Below are 16,234 nucleotides of genomic sequence, written 5' to 3'. Positions count from 1 at the left end.
CTATATTCCGATCGACGATTTTAATTCATTACTAATTGATTGAGTCATGCGACAGCTCAACATTTAAGTATACATACATCTCTGTAAAGTACAATCATATGCACAAACGAGGCGAAACTATTTCTGTATTTGGACTAAATATTAGTTCCGTAGACCAAACTTAAATTAAATCGATCAATTTTTAGTGATGAATAGTGGGCAACAGGTGGCATCTGCCCTAATTGATGGATCTTGTAAAAATTAGCATGCAATAAGATAAACGTAATTGAAACATTTAAGTCGTCCCTGTAAAAGTTATAACATAAAAGAATACAGGATTATAAAAAATATAAGTATAAATATGACAAAAAGTATTTTGAAAGTAATCGTTCTTGAAAAATACCTGCACATGACCTTAATGGAATAAAGTAGTTATGGGGTTACTTTTTATATGAACGATTTAACTGAGTCGATTACGTGCCGATAAAGAATCCCTTGCCTAAATGTTTAATTAGCGATAAAAAAAAAAAGGTAACAGGTAAAGAGATGTACAGATAAATCTTATGCGACCATGACCATTATGCAATATGCACGAATACCGCTTGAAAATGTCGTCTAACGAAAATTGTTAATCTTATTTTATTTTCTTTTTGTTCAAATTTTTCGAGTAAATACAATTAAGATTATTGATAGCAGGACAGATGTGTATTATGAATTAGTTGAAACGAATCTATCGATCAATAGAAAGATCCGTTATTTTTCAGCTATAAGCTGATAATGTTAGGTTGTCGTTTAAAAATGCTCTTTCTATACGCTTTTTCCATGCAACAAGGTTTTCGTTGGAAGATATGTACGTGTGCACGTGTGTACGTAAAAGATAGTAAGTAATTATGTCATTTCTATCTTACCTGCGATATAACGGTGAATGATGATTTTGTAATCACGGTACACGCAATACGCATACACACATGTGAAAGGAAAGAAACATTCGAATGAGAAGTGTACACAATCCAAATGGATGTATATGTACATGTATAGCGGAAAGTACGTATCAAGTAAAAGTGACGCATCTTAAAAAGTGTTTTTTGGAAAAAATTAAGATCTATTCCATTTTTCCTCTTTAGCTGTAATAATACGAAAATTGAATACGTATTATACTTTTATTTGTTATTTCGCATCAAGACGATTGCACCTTCCTCTTTCAGTATGACAACAGAATAAAAATACTAACCCATGAAATAAATTCGTTTTCACCACATAGTGAATTATTCTATGGCTCTTCGATGTGTCAACGAAGTAAATTTGTGTTACGCCACGTGCCAAATTGGATAAAATAATGCGTGATTAGTAAATGGCAAATAATAGAAGAAACGTATTTCATCGAATCATAGGTGTTTCCACTAAATACTGTTTGTGATACCATTGCATTTTAGCCGTATTAATTCAGTATTAGCCTTAACAAGTTGGTACGAGCGGTTCTCTCTCTTTAATTTAGTAGTTACGCGGAGGATAGTAACATAAATGGTGTTTTACTATTAATCGTGCAATTTTAATCAAATGCACTTGATGCACGATTTGTCGATACTATGTAGTGTGATGTAGCAGGATTTAATCCTACAGGGAGAGGGAAAGAGAGAGAGAGAGAGAGAGACAAAATATCTTGTTATCTTTCTTTAATTTGTCACTATTTTGGTAAAAAATTGTACATATATTACAAACAAGTTTAAAATTTTTTAACATCCATTTGTTTGTTACACAATTTGCGCATAATTACGTTGTTTTGTGGTTATTTCATATTGTTCGCATTATGTATACAGGTATCTATAAAAAAAGAACAGTACTATGACAAATACAATCTTGAAACCCGATTATTCGTTCGCCGCTGAAAAAGAATTAAAATAGAGAGGAAGGGAAAAATCCAGAGAAAGAGGAAACAAACGATAGGAATCACAGGTTTACTTCCGGTAATTTTTCGATGTATTTACATTTACGTGTATCTATGTATACAAGATCGTTAAAAACATTAAATGTTTATGCTCGCATTACGATAATATATTCATGTATTTACATGTGTATCCATGTGTACAAGGTAGTTAAAAAACATTAAATGTTTACAGATTTATTTTTCATATTGCCCCGCGCATCATTAATTTCGCGATTTCTTTTTTTTTGTTTTTGTTTTTTTTTCTTTTACTTATCTGTGTTTCTGTGTTTGTCTCTCTTTCTCTCCCTCTCGCGCATACACGCGCTTACTCATTCATACTTCTCATATATTCTCTTTTACATTCAATCGTCGTCGTTTTTAAATATTTTCTCACATAACGTCGCAGTTTATGTACAAGTAGAAAAAACCTAATAACAATATCAACTTCACACCTTACACGCCATTTTAATGGTTGATACGTACATTACGCGCGTATTAAATAAAAAGACATTCGTACTGGCATAGAAGGCTGTTTTTCATCTTGTTCGCCATATGAATGTTCATGGGTCGATTTTCATAGCATCAGAAATACAAACTCTCATTATGGAAAAAAATTTTTTATCGGGTTCTTGAAAAAATTCATCGCGCATATACATGCATACATACACATACAAATTCCGTTCTCTCTGGTATGTACAACTAGAAAATACATAACACAGCTACTTATATGTGTACAAGTAACCGATTTTACAGGAAATGTACAGGAGGCGAACGGTAATATTTCACGCTTACGTTCCTTTTAGGACTTAAGTGTACATGACGCCTGGTTCTATACTCGTTGGAAGGTGTCTTTCCAATTCATTACTGAATTGATATACTTTAGATAGAATAATAAATTCAATCCACAAAAGTATTAGAGAAACTGTGATCATTACAAAATTATAAACAAATTTATAAGAGTTGAAACATACACGTAGAAATTAATAGAAACCTGTAATAAATACTACTAGCTCGTGGATGTAAAAATATCATAAATATTATGATCAAAAAAAAGAAGTCGTGCATTCTGTTTTCTCTTTTCTATCAACGTGAAATTTGTGCATTTGCATTAAAATACTTAGTAGCAACAAAAACAGATTCATTGCTTTAGATCAAAACAATCTAATAGCAAAAATCGACAACCTTCCATCGTGCAAAATATAAAAATTCTTACGTCTTGAGAATGATTTACATCTTGAGGTTGCTTTTACTAAGCGCAGACGTAAAATACATTTGGTCGTAAAACTGTACGCTTCATGCTGGAGTAAGACATTCTCAATATATCCTTCTCCTGCAGAAGGTCCTTAATCCTAATAAAAACCTATCAACGATTCTTACAAATTGCGTTCACAGTTTATGGCAACAAAAAGTAACCATGTTTTTTTTTGTTAGCTACTGTGTGAGACGCGAGTCTTACTATAGTTATCGCGTAATGAAAGAGAAAAGAAATAAATTTGGACAATAGGATCAATAATTATACTAATCGCAAAATCAATAAACAAATAATTGGTAAGCACTATCGTGCTACATTCTTTGATATCGATCACAAAATTATATGAAGGTAACGGATTTTCATTTCTTTTCTTAGAAATAAAGTGATCACATAAGGAAATACCTTAATGTCGCTTTATCTCCTACAATATTGCCAGATTCAATTTTCAACTCTTAAATTCATATTTTTTGTATGTTTAAGAGTGTATCAAAATAATTTAATTTATGACTAGTTTTGCCTCTCGGTAACCTTATCTGACAGGCCATGATAAATTCCTTTGTCTCTGAAGAAAACACCCAGAGTATCGATCTACCATGGCAAGTTAATCTGTCATACATATTTACCTAGAAAAGCTATAACCAGTATTTATAAATTTATCTTTTTCTCGTTAGATATCACATATATCCTAAATATCTTTCGATAGATTGCGTTTGACACAAGTAATGAAATTCATGAAAATGCAGAATCTGGCAACGTTGTTAGCATATAGTGTTTGCAAAGTATGTGCAAGATCCTTGTAATCAGTATGTTTCGCATTCACTTCCCACATACTATATATACAAGTCGCGCTAGATAAATCTATTACGTATACTATATTATCTTACTATTCTTAAGGCTAATTTAGCTTGCTGCACACACGTGACGTGGTCCATGTGACATCTGAAGACACTGGGTGGTCAGTCGCTATCGGAGCCCACTGGATTAATTTTTTTTCTCTTCTTTGCTTGTTTTACATTCACAATTGATTCCTCCTATGGCAACACGATTAAACTCAATTAATAAAAAATACAAATATCTAAATAGTATCAAAAATAGCTACTGTAGATTATTTTTAAATTTACCTCACTACTAGATGTACTGTCCAAATGATACCGAGGAAGCGGCCTTTTTGAGCTAGACCTTTCCCTCGTATTAGCACCAGTTTTTCTATGACCTCCTTTACCACCAGCACCTCCGCCACCTCCAGCCGACGCTGCTGCATGTTTTCGTGCTGAGCTTGTTGGTGGGGGCGGAGGAGGTTCATTTTCTTCATTAACTTCCGCAAGCGCAAATAAATCTCCATAACTTTTTCTTAAAGAATCACTACTGGCTGCTTGTGCTTGTTGTAGAGCTCTTTGCATTCCTTCAGAATGATAAAGCTGCAATTCAGCGGACGACATACAATGCTGTCGTAATTGATCCAAATGACCAAGAACTTGTTCGCCAGAGGGTGTACCAGATTGTTGATTATGTTTAGGGCCAGATCGTTTCCGCTTGTTTGGACTTGTAGCAGGGTAACGAGTACTCAAAAGATTCGCAAGTAACTCACTAAGTTTTTCTTCGTAATCGCGACACCAGTAACGTAGAGCCGCTACAACAAACATGTCCCCATCCACGTTTTGCCGTGCAAGCAATTGTCGCAGAAGTTCTAACGTTGGCCTATTCAATTATTAATGTTATTAATATCGAAATAAATTTTTTATCTTTACTTACTTTTACTTTTAGATTTACTTACTTTTCTTGTTTAAGCATAAACAATATCGATGTTAATGCTTCTGCGTGATCTCGAAATTGCAATTTGGGTAAGACAGGTAAGACATAGTCAATTGGAAAATCATGGGCAAAAATAAGCTGCCAAAAACAATATTGCTCAAAAGTCTCCCAATTTAAACTTGCTGTCAAAAGTGATGTAAACGATTCCTTCTTTAACATCTTTAAGTGTCCTTGCATTATTTGACAAACCAATTCTTGTAGTTGGCATGCATCGACGGTCGAGACAACCAAATGTAATAATTGAACATTTCCAAGAGCCACATTTTGAAAACCCATGTATACGTCAGGCACAAGGTAACACAGCATAAATATGTTATCTTCATGGCAGAGCTATAAAAAAATGATACATTATATACGACTAATAAAAGGATATATAAAGCAAATTAAAACAAATTACAATTTTTACAATTGTTTGTGATATTACAATTTTTAACTTTTAAAAATTACATACCTTCAAATCTGACACTAAACACGCATCTAATTTTTTTTCTCGATGTACACAAAAATCTTTATATACAGATGCTTTAACGTCATTTAACATATTACTGCAATAAAAAATAATATAATAAAAAGCATACTTTCATTTGCTTATGTGTAATTTGCATTCCACTACGAACCTTGGTTCGCCTTCCCGTTTTTCTTCCTCTCTGCCCCAGACTTTCAAAAAATAAAGTAACAGATAACCTATTCTTGATTGAACGTTTTGTATCTCTGCAAGTACCCGAGCTAGCAGCTTCCGCCTATTGTCCTCTTCTTTACACAACTGAAACTGATTTCGAAACATAACAAACAATGGTGTACTTATACTATCAGTCAAGGCTTCTTCATTCAAATTATCTGATGGAAATATTTGAGATGTAATTTGTGAAGATAAGATCGTTGATATGCAAGAAGCCAGTGCTGGTATAGTTTCTGCATCTATTTCATCCTCTACAACCATTTGTACTATCCTCTCCATTGTTTGACATCTCACTTCATTGTCTGTTTCACTGTGCAAACTTTCTACAGCAGTCCTTAACTCTTCTGGTTCTAAAATTAAATTTAACTGAGATGTAATATCTTCTTTCTTCACGATACAATTTGCATTTTTTTGTTCGTTTTTCAACTTCACATTTGCTAATGGAACATCTTCTTCATCTTCTTCCTCTACTTTAGTCACTATCCTATAATGTTAAATATCCTTTAGTGATATAACTATATTTTTAAGCTGAAACATTTGAAGTACTATGTGATAGAAATATAAAACAGAATTAACCTTAATGACACTTCGTCTTCTTCATCACTAAAAGCTGGTTCTGAGTCTTGATTTAGATGATTATTTTCAACTGGTGTATTCGCTGCATTTTCCAGTGTAGCGCCTGGTGTAACATCCTTATTAAAATCCTCCATTTTACCTGAATATACAGGAACCTTATTTCCTGCTCAAAAACATCATGCAAAAACCAAAGTTAGTAAGCAATGAATGTGCTATAAGCTTAAGGGAAAGGTGAATAATAAAATTTATTAAAAGAAAAGACCAGAAAATGAGTTTTAAATGATGTTTGAAAGAGAAAGATTTGTTAAAACCATGATACATAAACCCAAAATTAATATACATATACTAATATTTTTCTGTGCTTATATCTATTTGATATGTACATTTGAATATCATCAATATTTATACTATATATATGTCGGAGATGAAAGGACATCGGAGCCTTCCCTTTGAAACTTCGGGAAAATCTCTGAACACCGTAATCTAGATTCTATCATAGGCGTAATTAAACAATTGTCGTCCTTCGATCCGATTGTATTTGTTCGAGATTTGTGATAATGAGCTTGTGCTCGAGGCGACAGCCAGTCGCCGAACGTAGCCGCGGTCACGGGATGAACGCTTTGTCTAACAAAGGTATGGAGTAATTCTATAGCTCTCCTTAAAAGAAATATTTGTGGCGGCACGCGACAGTAAACATTCCAATGGTTTCTATCCCACACGCAGACCCTATTCTTCGAGTAAGATGATTGCCAGATGTCGATGCGTCTCCGCAGTACATGTTCAGCTAGCCCGAGGGCCCGTTATAAATCATAAGATTTAGCTAGCTAAAGTCCTTCAAATAGACAAACAGTCTTTGTCCCAACTACGGGAAAATAGGGGAGATCTATTATCAACGAGCGGCGTCTCCCACTAGCAACTTTCCCTCGAGGGCGGCTAGCATCTTTTTCTAACCACCGATATGGAGATTGACCAATTAGCAGCAACGCCAATTTCCCTTACTTTCTGAACGAAGGCTATCCTCGATGAATCCGATGATGTCGTGTCCTTAGACATACCCCATTATAGTTTCCCTCTGTGGCATCATCGAGATGGAAATTCATTCTCTCTCGAGATCTCATCGACGAAAAGAGTAACCCCTTACTATCAGTGAATATTACGCGCCCGACTTAGATTTTGTTGAACCTAGGATCATTGTCATTAGTTTCTCGAGTATCTAATTACCACGGTTACTTGTCCAGTTCTATGATAATCGTATTTGCACTAGTCAATATCTTCTCTATTGCATAACGACAATGTGTAATCCAAGTGGAGATTCGTTTCACACCCCTAACCCTAATTCTAATGTAAACCTGACATATATTTTTAAAACTAAATATGTACATTATATAAAAAATAGCATGATTTTAACAAGTGATGAATACATAAAAATAAATAGATACATGTTTATACATGTGCAATGGTAAGCTTTTTCAGTGCTCTGATTTTGAATGGTCTATAGAAAATAAACATGCAATATTGTGTAATAATTTTACCAGGATCTGCATTAGGTGGTAAACAGAATTCTTTGAATGTTTCTCTTATCTTGCTTCTTAATTCACGATCTAACTTGGGACTATCAAACAATGGATAAAGACTCGGCAAAACCCGTTTCTCCAAAATTTGTCGCAACGACAAAAAGATCCCATTTCTCACTTTTTCGGTTAAAGGTGGATAGAAATTTGGTATTATCTGTAAACAAAAATTATGTAAATTTTAAAACCGTAATGAAGTGTTGAGATTTACATTATCACTTACTCTGCATAAAAAGTCTAACAATGTGGCAGTGACCGGTGGATGCGATCTCATGGAATTGTGCATGACAAGGATTGCAGGTTCAATGTTCATTATGTTATCCTTCTCAGGTTCAAAAAACAACCAATCATAAAATAAAGCGAGTTTAGCATTACTTGCAGCTACAGTTGATGTACAAGTTGTAAATAACCATCCTATTACTGCCCATCGAGGTATAATATCTGAACATAGTAGCTCATTTGTTGGATGAATAACACCAACAATGAATCGTATAAGGTCACATCTCAAAGATTGTGATTCTGGTGTAGCCAGGTACTGCCTTTGAAACCAATCTTGGTATCGTTTATGATTACCAAAACGGACTTGACTGGTTAAAAATACTAATTTCCTTTCCATATCTGGTGTAAGTCTAGATTGGAGAAACCTTCTAGAAGTCCTAGTTTGTAAAAGTTGAAGGACACCACTGAAATTTGGACAAAGAGACTTTGGATTGAGAAGTATGTCTTTCCAAAGTGCCTCAAATTCAGGTATCCGTGCCACATTTTGTAATAGGCGTACTAAATCTCTACAAACATTAATTATCATTTTGTTTATTACAGTCTGGCTTGCATTATAAATATAGATAAAAATATTTCACTTCATTTACCTTCCAATAACCAAGCAATCAACCATACGTTCTCTTATTAAAGATACAGTAAATGTAACTTCTTTTTGACGTAAACCAGATAAATGTGGTGCATTATGATCTTCTATTAATCGTAAATAGGTATAAACAATGGATGCTACTAGAAAAGGGAATTTATCCAGCCAAGGTCGATTTTCTTGAAAAATATCTAAAAGTGCATCAACTAAAAACAAATTCCGTGGTGAAATATCACCACCAGCTGCATGCCTTAATAAACTTAAACAAAGGTTATCCACACTAGCTACACTGGTTCTTATCATCTCCCTTAACAGCCATAATAACTGACTTCTAGTCACATCGTTCAATCGTAGGTATCTTTCAAGTACTAATTGATTAAGATGTACTAACACAATTGCAAGACCATCTCGTGTAATTAATGTCAAGTCTCTGTAACTTTTTGGAGCATTTTGAGGATCTGTCAAAATGACTACCAACAATCCTAATGAAACTTCTTCATGTGTCTTATCCTTACATACAGCATTATTTAACGTATCATGGGCTTCTTTTTCAGATAGCCCTGCAGTCAGGTTTTGGAGCACTGTATAACATCTCTCGAATTTCTGAAAATAGAAAACAAGTTTTTAATATCTTGTAACAATAAAATATTTTTAAAATGTAGCATAAATAAATGTAAAAAGATATAAAAAGTGTAACATATTTAAAGTTCTGTACTAACAGACTATAAAATATTAAATAAAACTATTAATATTGAGAAAACGTTAAAAGTATTTTAATTCCAGTATTAAGTTGGCAAATTTGATAATATGTATCATTCATTATATTTTTTATTGGATTTTAGCGATTAATATTCAATTAAATTATTCATTAATATTCAATTTTCCATCAATAAGCAAGAAAAGTGAACATTAGAATTATGCAAATGATTCAAATATTGCCGCTAAGACGCGTGGTACGACGTGTGGCGCCGCGCGGTCAGCGACGTGCGCGACCGTCGCAACAATGGCGGAACCCCTAGCACCCGATACGTATCCAGTGACTATTTAAAATATTTATGTTACCTCTTCCAAGTCGTCCTTATTCTCTATGCAACTTGTGCTGAGTAGCCGGGACGCGAGAGTTTTCGTCTGTTCCATAGCTGCTGACTGGCCCACGGCCGTCCCGTGAACGTTATTCTAGGCCCTGTCGAGCCCTCAGCCCTCAGCCCTGTGCCCCTGGCCGCTTGTGCTTGCCTCCGTGCATCGTGATCGTCTCACTGCCTGTTCGCTCTCTATCTTTCTCTCTCTCTCTCTCTCTCTTCCACCTTCCCCACTCTTCGTCTCTCGCGCGGTCTCTTCACTCTGTTTATTCCTTACCACGGACCTCCCCGACTCCCTGAACTGTCCCGATGCGATTGCGCATTGATACATGCGCCTCGTCTCTTTTCGGCCTCGCTTCGTGACGTGATCGCTCCCCACTACTAACACCAATCACTTGCTTACCAATCGCAACCTACCAATCCGTATACACTGATGGATATTGGTGGGGATACCGTAGAAAAGTAGTGCGGCTAACAGGAACGTATTTATTAAAGGCGCGCATCCAGAGGACGGTCACCTCAAAGTGTCTCTGAACCTTCGAAGCAGTGTACTCACTATGCCAAACTTCGTGCAAAAGGGTTTAGTCTTCCCGCGTTTAAACGGTTCGTTTCAGGTGTCACACGATCGTGTATTGATTATTTTTTTCTTGTACAGACTATAGAACTGTATGTACGCATATATTCATACAATTGTATTGCAAATACTTCATTACGCAAAGACACACTGATGTTTATTGTTATTGGAACAGATGTAACGTACAATGCATTAATATGCACATATCACTTTGCGTTACAATAGTATTACAATCAAGTGAAAAATAATAAAAGTTCTTTGCAACTTGAATCGTTAAGTTACGAAATACAAATATTAATGAATTCTAGTAAACCGCTGCATGCATTTGAAAGTTTCAGGTCAACAATAAGACATACAATAGAAGATACACGTACATACACGTATACGCAACTGTTACAGTATCTAACTTTAAAGACTAAGTAAAATAGAATAACACGTCGTTAAAATGAAATCAATAATAAATTTGTAGGAAGTGAGAATGGTACCACGAGGTCATCGGCATCTTGACTTCAAATTACGTAGAACTTTATAAAAATAACTCGATCATTGTTATAACATTGGAAACTACCAAAAATTAAATTTTGTAAATGAATGTATATAACTTTCTTTAAAAATTCATATATTTTAAAAAATAGAAAGATATATATTTAAACAACATAGTTCATAGGAAGAATTACACCAAAAATTATGAAAATTGTTCACATTGGTGACGCTTAAGTCTACCATTTACTTTATCGTAGATACATCCCTGCGGTTTGTGCCTGCGCATGCGCGTATCTGTACGCACGAAGAGGTACTCGACTAATCGCATCGGGTGCCCTGGCCACGCTTCCCGCTCTTCGTTTCCTCGTGTTATTTAGTGAACGTCTTTACGTTCTTTTCCGAATTCTTGTCATTTTGTGGTTACCCAAACGTCACGCGATACCTTTGAATTTTGCGCATTAGTTATAATCGTATATATTAAACACATCCTCTGGGTATATAGAATTTCTGCGCATCAATACGTTCGTGCAACGTCAACCTAACCCCCAATAAGTGCAGGAGCCACGGACCTGACATTCCATTACGATGTATAAGGCTTTCCTCCAGGTATCCGTGGTGCTATAACCCCATTTTCCTTTCTCTTTCTTCTTCTAATACACATATGCGTATGCATACTCATTTTCATTTCCTATTACGATTACTTTTTCGTTATTTGGTTATGATTCGACTCGAGGTCATCTCTAGCTTGTTAAGTTTGTACAGATGTAGAAACTCTGTTGCTTCGAGTTCATAGATATTAATAAATAAAATTAGAAGAGAGTTATGGTATTCGATTTTTGTCGCTTTAATTTAGTATTTGAACAACATATGTTAATTCGTTGCGTTGGATCGTAATAAAAGTTAATTAGGAATACAGATATTAATGTACGAGATTTTTAAACTTTCTATTCGACGTTGAAATGATTGTTGCAACGAAAATTTTATTAGAGAAAAACGGTTTTATTCAAATTGCGTACTATTATATCTTGGTTTAATTTTTAATTTACTCAACTATGATTCAACTATGTATATTACTTTCATATCTTGTATTTTACTAATATTTTTTATTGTAATACAAAATAAACAGCGAAATAAAAAAGTGTATATTATCAGTTTTTTTACAAACTTGATAAAAAATGCTTGGTTTTATATATTATTAATCAAACACTCAGATGTATACCCTTCGAAGGTTCCAAGAGGAATAGCCCTGCTGAACATTTTACGATTGTACAATGCTTGCTTACTTACTTGTAAACGTCAATGAACGCATGCGCATAAGAGAGTACCGTGAATAGTCTGTCATCAGGATCGTATATAAGATGGAGACACAAAAGAGGGAAACATACCCAAAATATAGTAAAATAATTTATCTCATTTTCATTAGTAAAATTTACGATTTGTTCAAGTAATTATATCGTTTCACACGTCATAAGAAGTTAAAAATAGATTAAACGTTTTAAGAAATAAAAGAACGTTATTCTATAACAAAGTTATTGATTTTTTAATATTCTATAAAAACCTACTGCTTGATATATTAATATTATTTTTTCAACGAAAATTTACAGATTATGTAGGCATCATAAACTTTGATCTATCTCATTAACTTTCTTACGGTGATCTATCGCGCTGTTATATTTATTACTTCTTACAATTGCATATAAACGTATAAGCAAATTTAATATTTATTCAAGAAAAGATAACATGCGCTAATAGTCCGAGGCGCAATGTTCTATAATTCATTCAAATATTTTATGCTAACAGAACTATTATATATCTATGTTCGTTGTTGTATATCTATCAATCGTAAACAATTCGAAAGAATATGTACGTACTTAGTAAGTAACAGCTTGTACATTTGAATTTGCTTAATGAGCTCTCAGTGATCTACGGATAACTGAGTTCGGAGCACCTGGCGCACAGCCAATGCGGTTGAGAAAAACGTGTTAGTATCACTAACTAGTGATACTAGTGTTAGTATCTTTCATTAAGGACAGATACGTATTGTACATACATATATGTATGTATTCTTTGTATTTCGCATATAACAATTTTATATTTAAAGAATTCATATGATAATTTTTATACAATATGTATTGTTAAATATATATATGATGTATTTATTATATTTAATATAAAAATTTTTTTTCTATTTTTTCATTTTTGTATGGAATGTCAAAAATTTTGTGGGTTTAATGTACATGAAAATGTATTCTCATTATATTCGTAGTTGAATAATATATAAATAATGTTAATAATTAATTTACAAGAGATTCAGCCATGCATTTGCTACGATATTGATTCGTTACATTGGAATTAATATAATTCATCGCATAACGGGTTATACATGGAAGAATAATATAATGATGCTTACCGAACTGAGTATAGTATATGTATTGCGATTAAATAAAAAATTATCATTATTATGTATAATTGCTAATTACATGTCTTTATGGAGGTGAAATACGATATTAATGACAATATGCATACATATTTCAGCCGATTAATTTTAAAATGATGTACGGGAAAATGGTCAATTTACAAAGGGTTATAATATAGTGTAATTGTCACATAATAATAGCTTAGTTTGCGAAAAAATTCGATAGATTTCAATAATTTAATCTAATCGACTTTAAAGAATAATAGAAGCACATCAAATAATTACATGAAATTCCTGAATCTAATATTTCTGCTTCTAAATGTTACTATTAAATATTCACGTTTTCCTATCTATATATATAATCTATGCACATAAATAGTTCTCACAAAGTAACTTAATGAGATTAAGCTTACTATAAGTCATATCTATATCAAAAATTCTTGGATACTTAGCAACAGTATTGAATTACTAAAATTATTAAAATAAAAGAGATATTCTATAGAAGTATAAGAAGAATAAGAGACAATTCTATAGAAGTGTATTTGGGAAATTTAATATTAATTGTGTTTTAACTTATGCACATTCATACTTGTGATAGAGACTTAGTATGCAATATATTTAATGTTTAAAATTTAAATAATATGGTTCATTGTATATGTATATATTAAATGCATATATTAAGAAATTCTGAATTTTCATTGGTTATTATATGAAACAAGAAATTAAACAGTTGTTATGCAATTGATTATATTTAGTTAGAATATTTCTTACGTTTATTGTGACAAATAGTGCAAAAAGTTGAGTGTAAATAATTATTCTTTATATTAAGAATAAGATATTCGTTGTATGAATCAGATAAAGGTAATGTGTTTAAATTATTTGATCCTACGATATGACTGTGACAAAGTATAAATGGCACACATTACTTCTCGCCAATATTTATCAAAATTGAAACATTTCATATTTTTAAATATTGATATAATTTATATAACGATTAAAGATCTTCTTATGATTTGAAATTTAGAATTATTTGTACTACATAACTTACCAATTATTATATTATCATTGCAGCCTTATTTCTTGTGATACATCTCAAAAGGATTAAAATATTATATTTGTAATACATGGACTCGATTATTAATTAGGAAATGTTGCTCTATATAATTATTTCTAAACATAAAATATGGGGAAATATAGAAATTCTGGCACATGTTCTCAATACTTTAAAATCGTTTAACGGTAACTGAAGTATAAAATGTAAACAGTACCAATAAAACCTTCTGTCAATGCAATAACATTGATCATAAACATTCAGTGCATTCTTGAGATGCTAAAAAGTGTATAAATTTAAAATTTACATAAAAATGTATGTAAGTCATTATTAATATTATTATTATCAAAGCACACTACGATTTTCCTTTCCTGAATCTTTGTCGTGCTTGTGCTTTACTATATTTTGAATGTTTTTCCTTCTCGTTATTCATTTCTGCTTCAACATCATCAAATTCTTCTTTATTATCACCAAAGAGATCCGTTGGAGGTTCCAAAAGTGATTTTCTTTGACACTTTACAAAATAACGGAATCCCTTTGCAATGCCAAAACCTAGCATTGCTATAGACATCGTTAATAAGGCCATCAAAAGAGGATGCTGCATCCAATGAAAAAGAACGAAATAACCATTATAAGCATTCATCTTAACATTGATTTCTAAGAATATTAAACTGATACATATACCGTTAATGTGGGTTTATTTGTAAAAACATAATCAGCAATTACAACTATTACTCCAAGTATGATACCAACACCAGCACCAAGCCAGGGTATTTGTTGATCAGCTACAAAATAATTTACCATATTAAAACCTCATATGAGACATTTTCATTATAATTATCTGAATATCTTGAATGCTATACCTCGTTTGTCTTTAATTAATAATTGTGTTACTCTGCTCATTGCTTCTAAAATCGTTGGTTCATTTGGTTGAAAGGATAAAGCTTTATTGTAAGATTGAAGTGCTTCACTGAAGCGGAAGGTTTGTGACTCTACTTCAGCCTTTCTAAAATAACCCTACAAAAATTTTGGATATACTTATGTTATAATATACTTATTGAAGTGTTTTATAAAAAGCACTCCTGTACCTTGGTCCAATCAGGTTTTAATTGAATTGTCATTAATGCATCTTCCATTGCAAAATGATATTGTTGTAATTTTAAAAATGCAAATGATCGATTACTATACAAGGAGTAATTTTTTGGGTCTAGTTTAATGGCATGAGTGTAATGAAACATAGCCTCTTCATATTTTTGTTCTTTCACACACGCGTTTCCGCGTTCCTTGAAGATTTGTACCTTCAATGAAATTGAGATAATGTAATAAGTGAATCACTGCAATGTTAACTTTAAATTCTTTCACACAACATAATATCATTAATACAACATTTTGTATCAATTTGGATCATAAAATCTTGCAATAAATACAATTATGTAGTCACCAAATAAAAAGTGTAAATACTAAAATATAGATATGAAACTTACAAATGCTTACCTCTGCTTCCCGTGTGTTCGACATAATTTACAATGACTTTGGCAATCGGTTACTTAAAATAAGTTTTTTAAATTATGTAACATACGCGTTATCATTGTCCTTCGGGAAAGTTCTAAGTAACCTGTTATCTAAATATAAGAAATAGTCAACAACAAGAACCAGCCGAAACACCTGCCATGACTTTTTCACCGGTAAGTACATGCGCAGCGAGCATTGACATGTGATACTGCACTGCGCATAAACCTTCTACCTAGTCGTCGCAGTCGTCAGCTGCAAACTGTAGTACTTTGTTGAGTTCAACTAGAACAAGAACAGACGTTGATTCTATTCTTTCTGATACTTGAAGTTTTCCCATTGGATATTGTTGAAGAGACATCCGTATAAAAATGAGTTAACGATTTTCACAAAGTGAGCATAATTTTGTGACACGATCTTAAATAGTTGAATAGTTGTCAATAAAAGGTTACGCTTATACTTACGTT

At 32.9% G+C, this 16,234-nt stretch overlaps 1 protein-coding gene and 1 long non-coding RNA gene across 2 annotated transcripts; one reads left to right on the top strand and one right to left on the bottom strand.

Moving 5' to 3' along the window:
* Positions 1 to 1,918: 1,918 nt before the first annotated feature.
* Positions 1,919 to 16,016, bottom strand: LOC117214782 (integrator complex subunit 3). The gene is given in 16 exon segments (XM_033461101.1): positions 1,919 to 4,186; positions 4,277 to 4,853; positions 4,930 to 5,297; positions 5,419 to 5,512; positions 5,585 to 6,130; positions 6,223 to 6,361; positions 7,755 to 7,950; positions 8,017 to 8,578; positions 8,660 to 9,258; positions 9,718 to 9,797; positions 9,800 to 9,877; positions 14,658 to 14,856; positions 14,943 to 15,043; positions 15,122 to 15,275; positions 15,347 to 15,556; positions 15,753 to 16,016. Coding segments are annotated over 16 exon segments (4,002 nt in total). The 5' UTR covers positions 15,777 to 16,016; the 3' UTR covers positions 1,919 to 4,111.
* On the top strand, positions 10,245 to 12,628 carry LOC117214783. Its single transcript, XR_004488936.1, has 2 exons — positions 10,245 to 10,561; positions 10,641 to 12,628. It is a non-coding gene; the product is annotated as an uncharacterized LOC117214783 (long non-coding RNA).
* Positions 16,017 to 16,234: the final 218 nt, after the last annotated feature.

This window comes from Bombus bifarius, unplaced genomic scaffold (genome assembly GCF_011952205.1).
Source record: "Bombus bifarius isolate JDL3187 unplaced genomic scaffold, Bbif_JDL3187 scf7180000009243, whole genome shotgun sequence".
NCBI lineage: Eukaryota > Metazoa > Arthropoda > Insecta > Hymenoptera > Apidae > Bombus > Bombus bifarius.
This window is presented reverse-complemented; position numbering and strand designations above follow the sequence as displayed.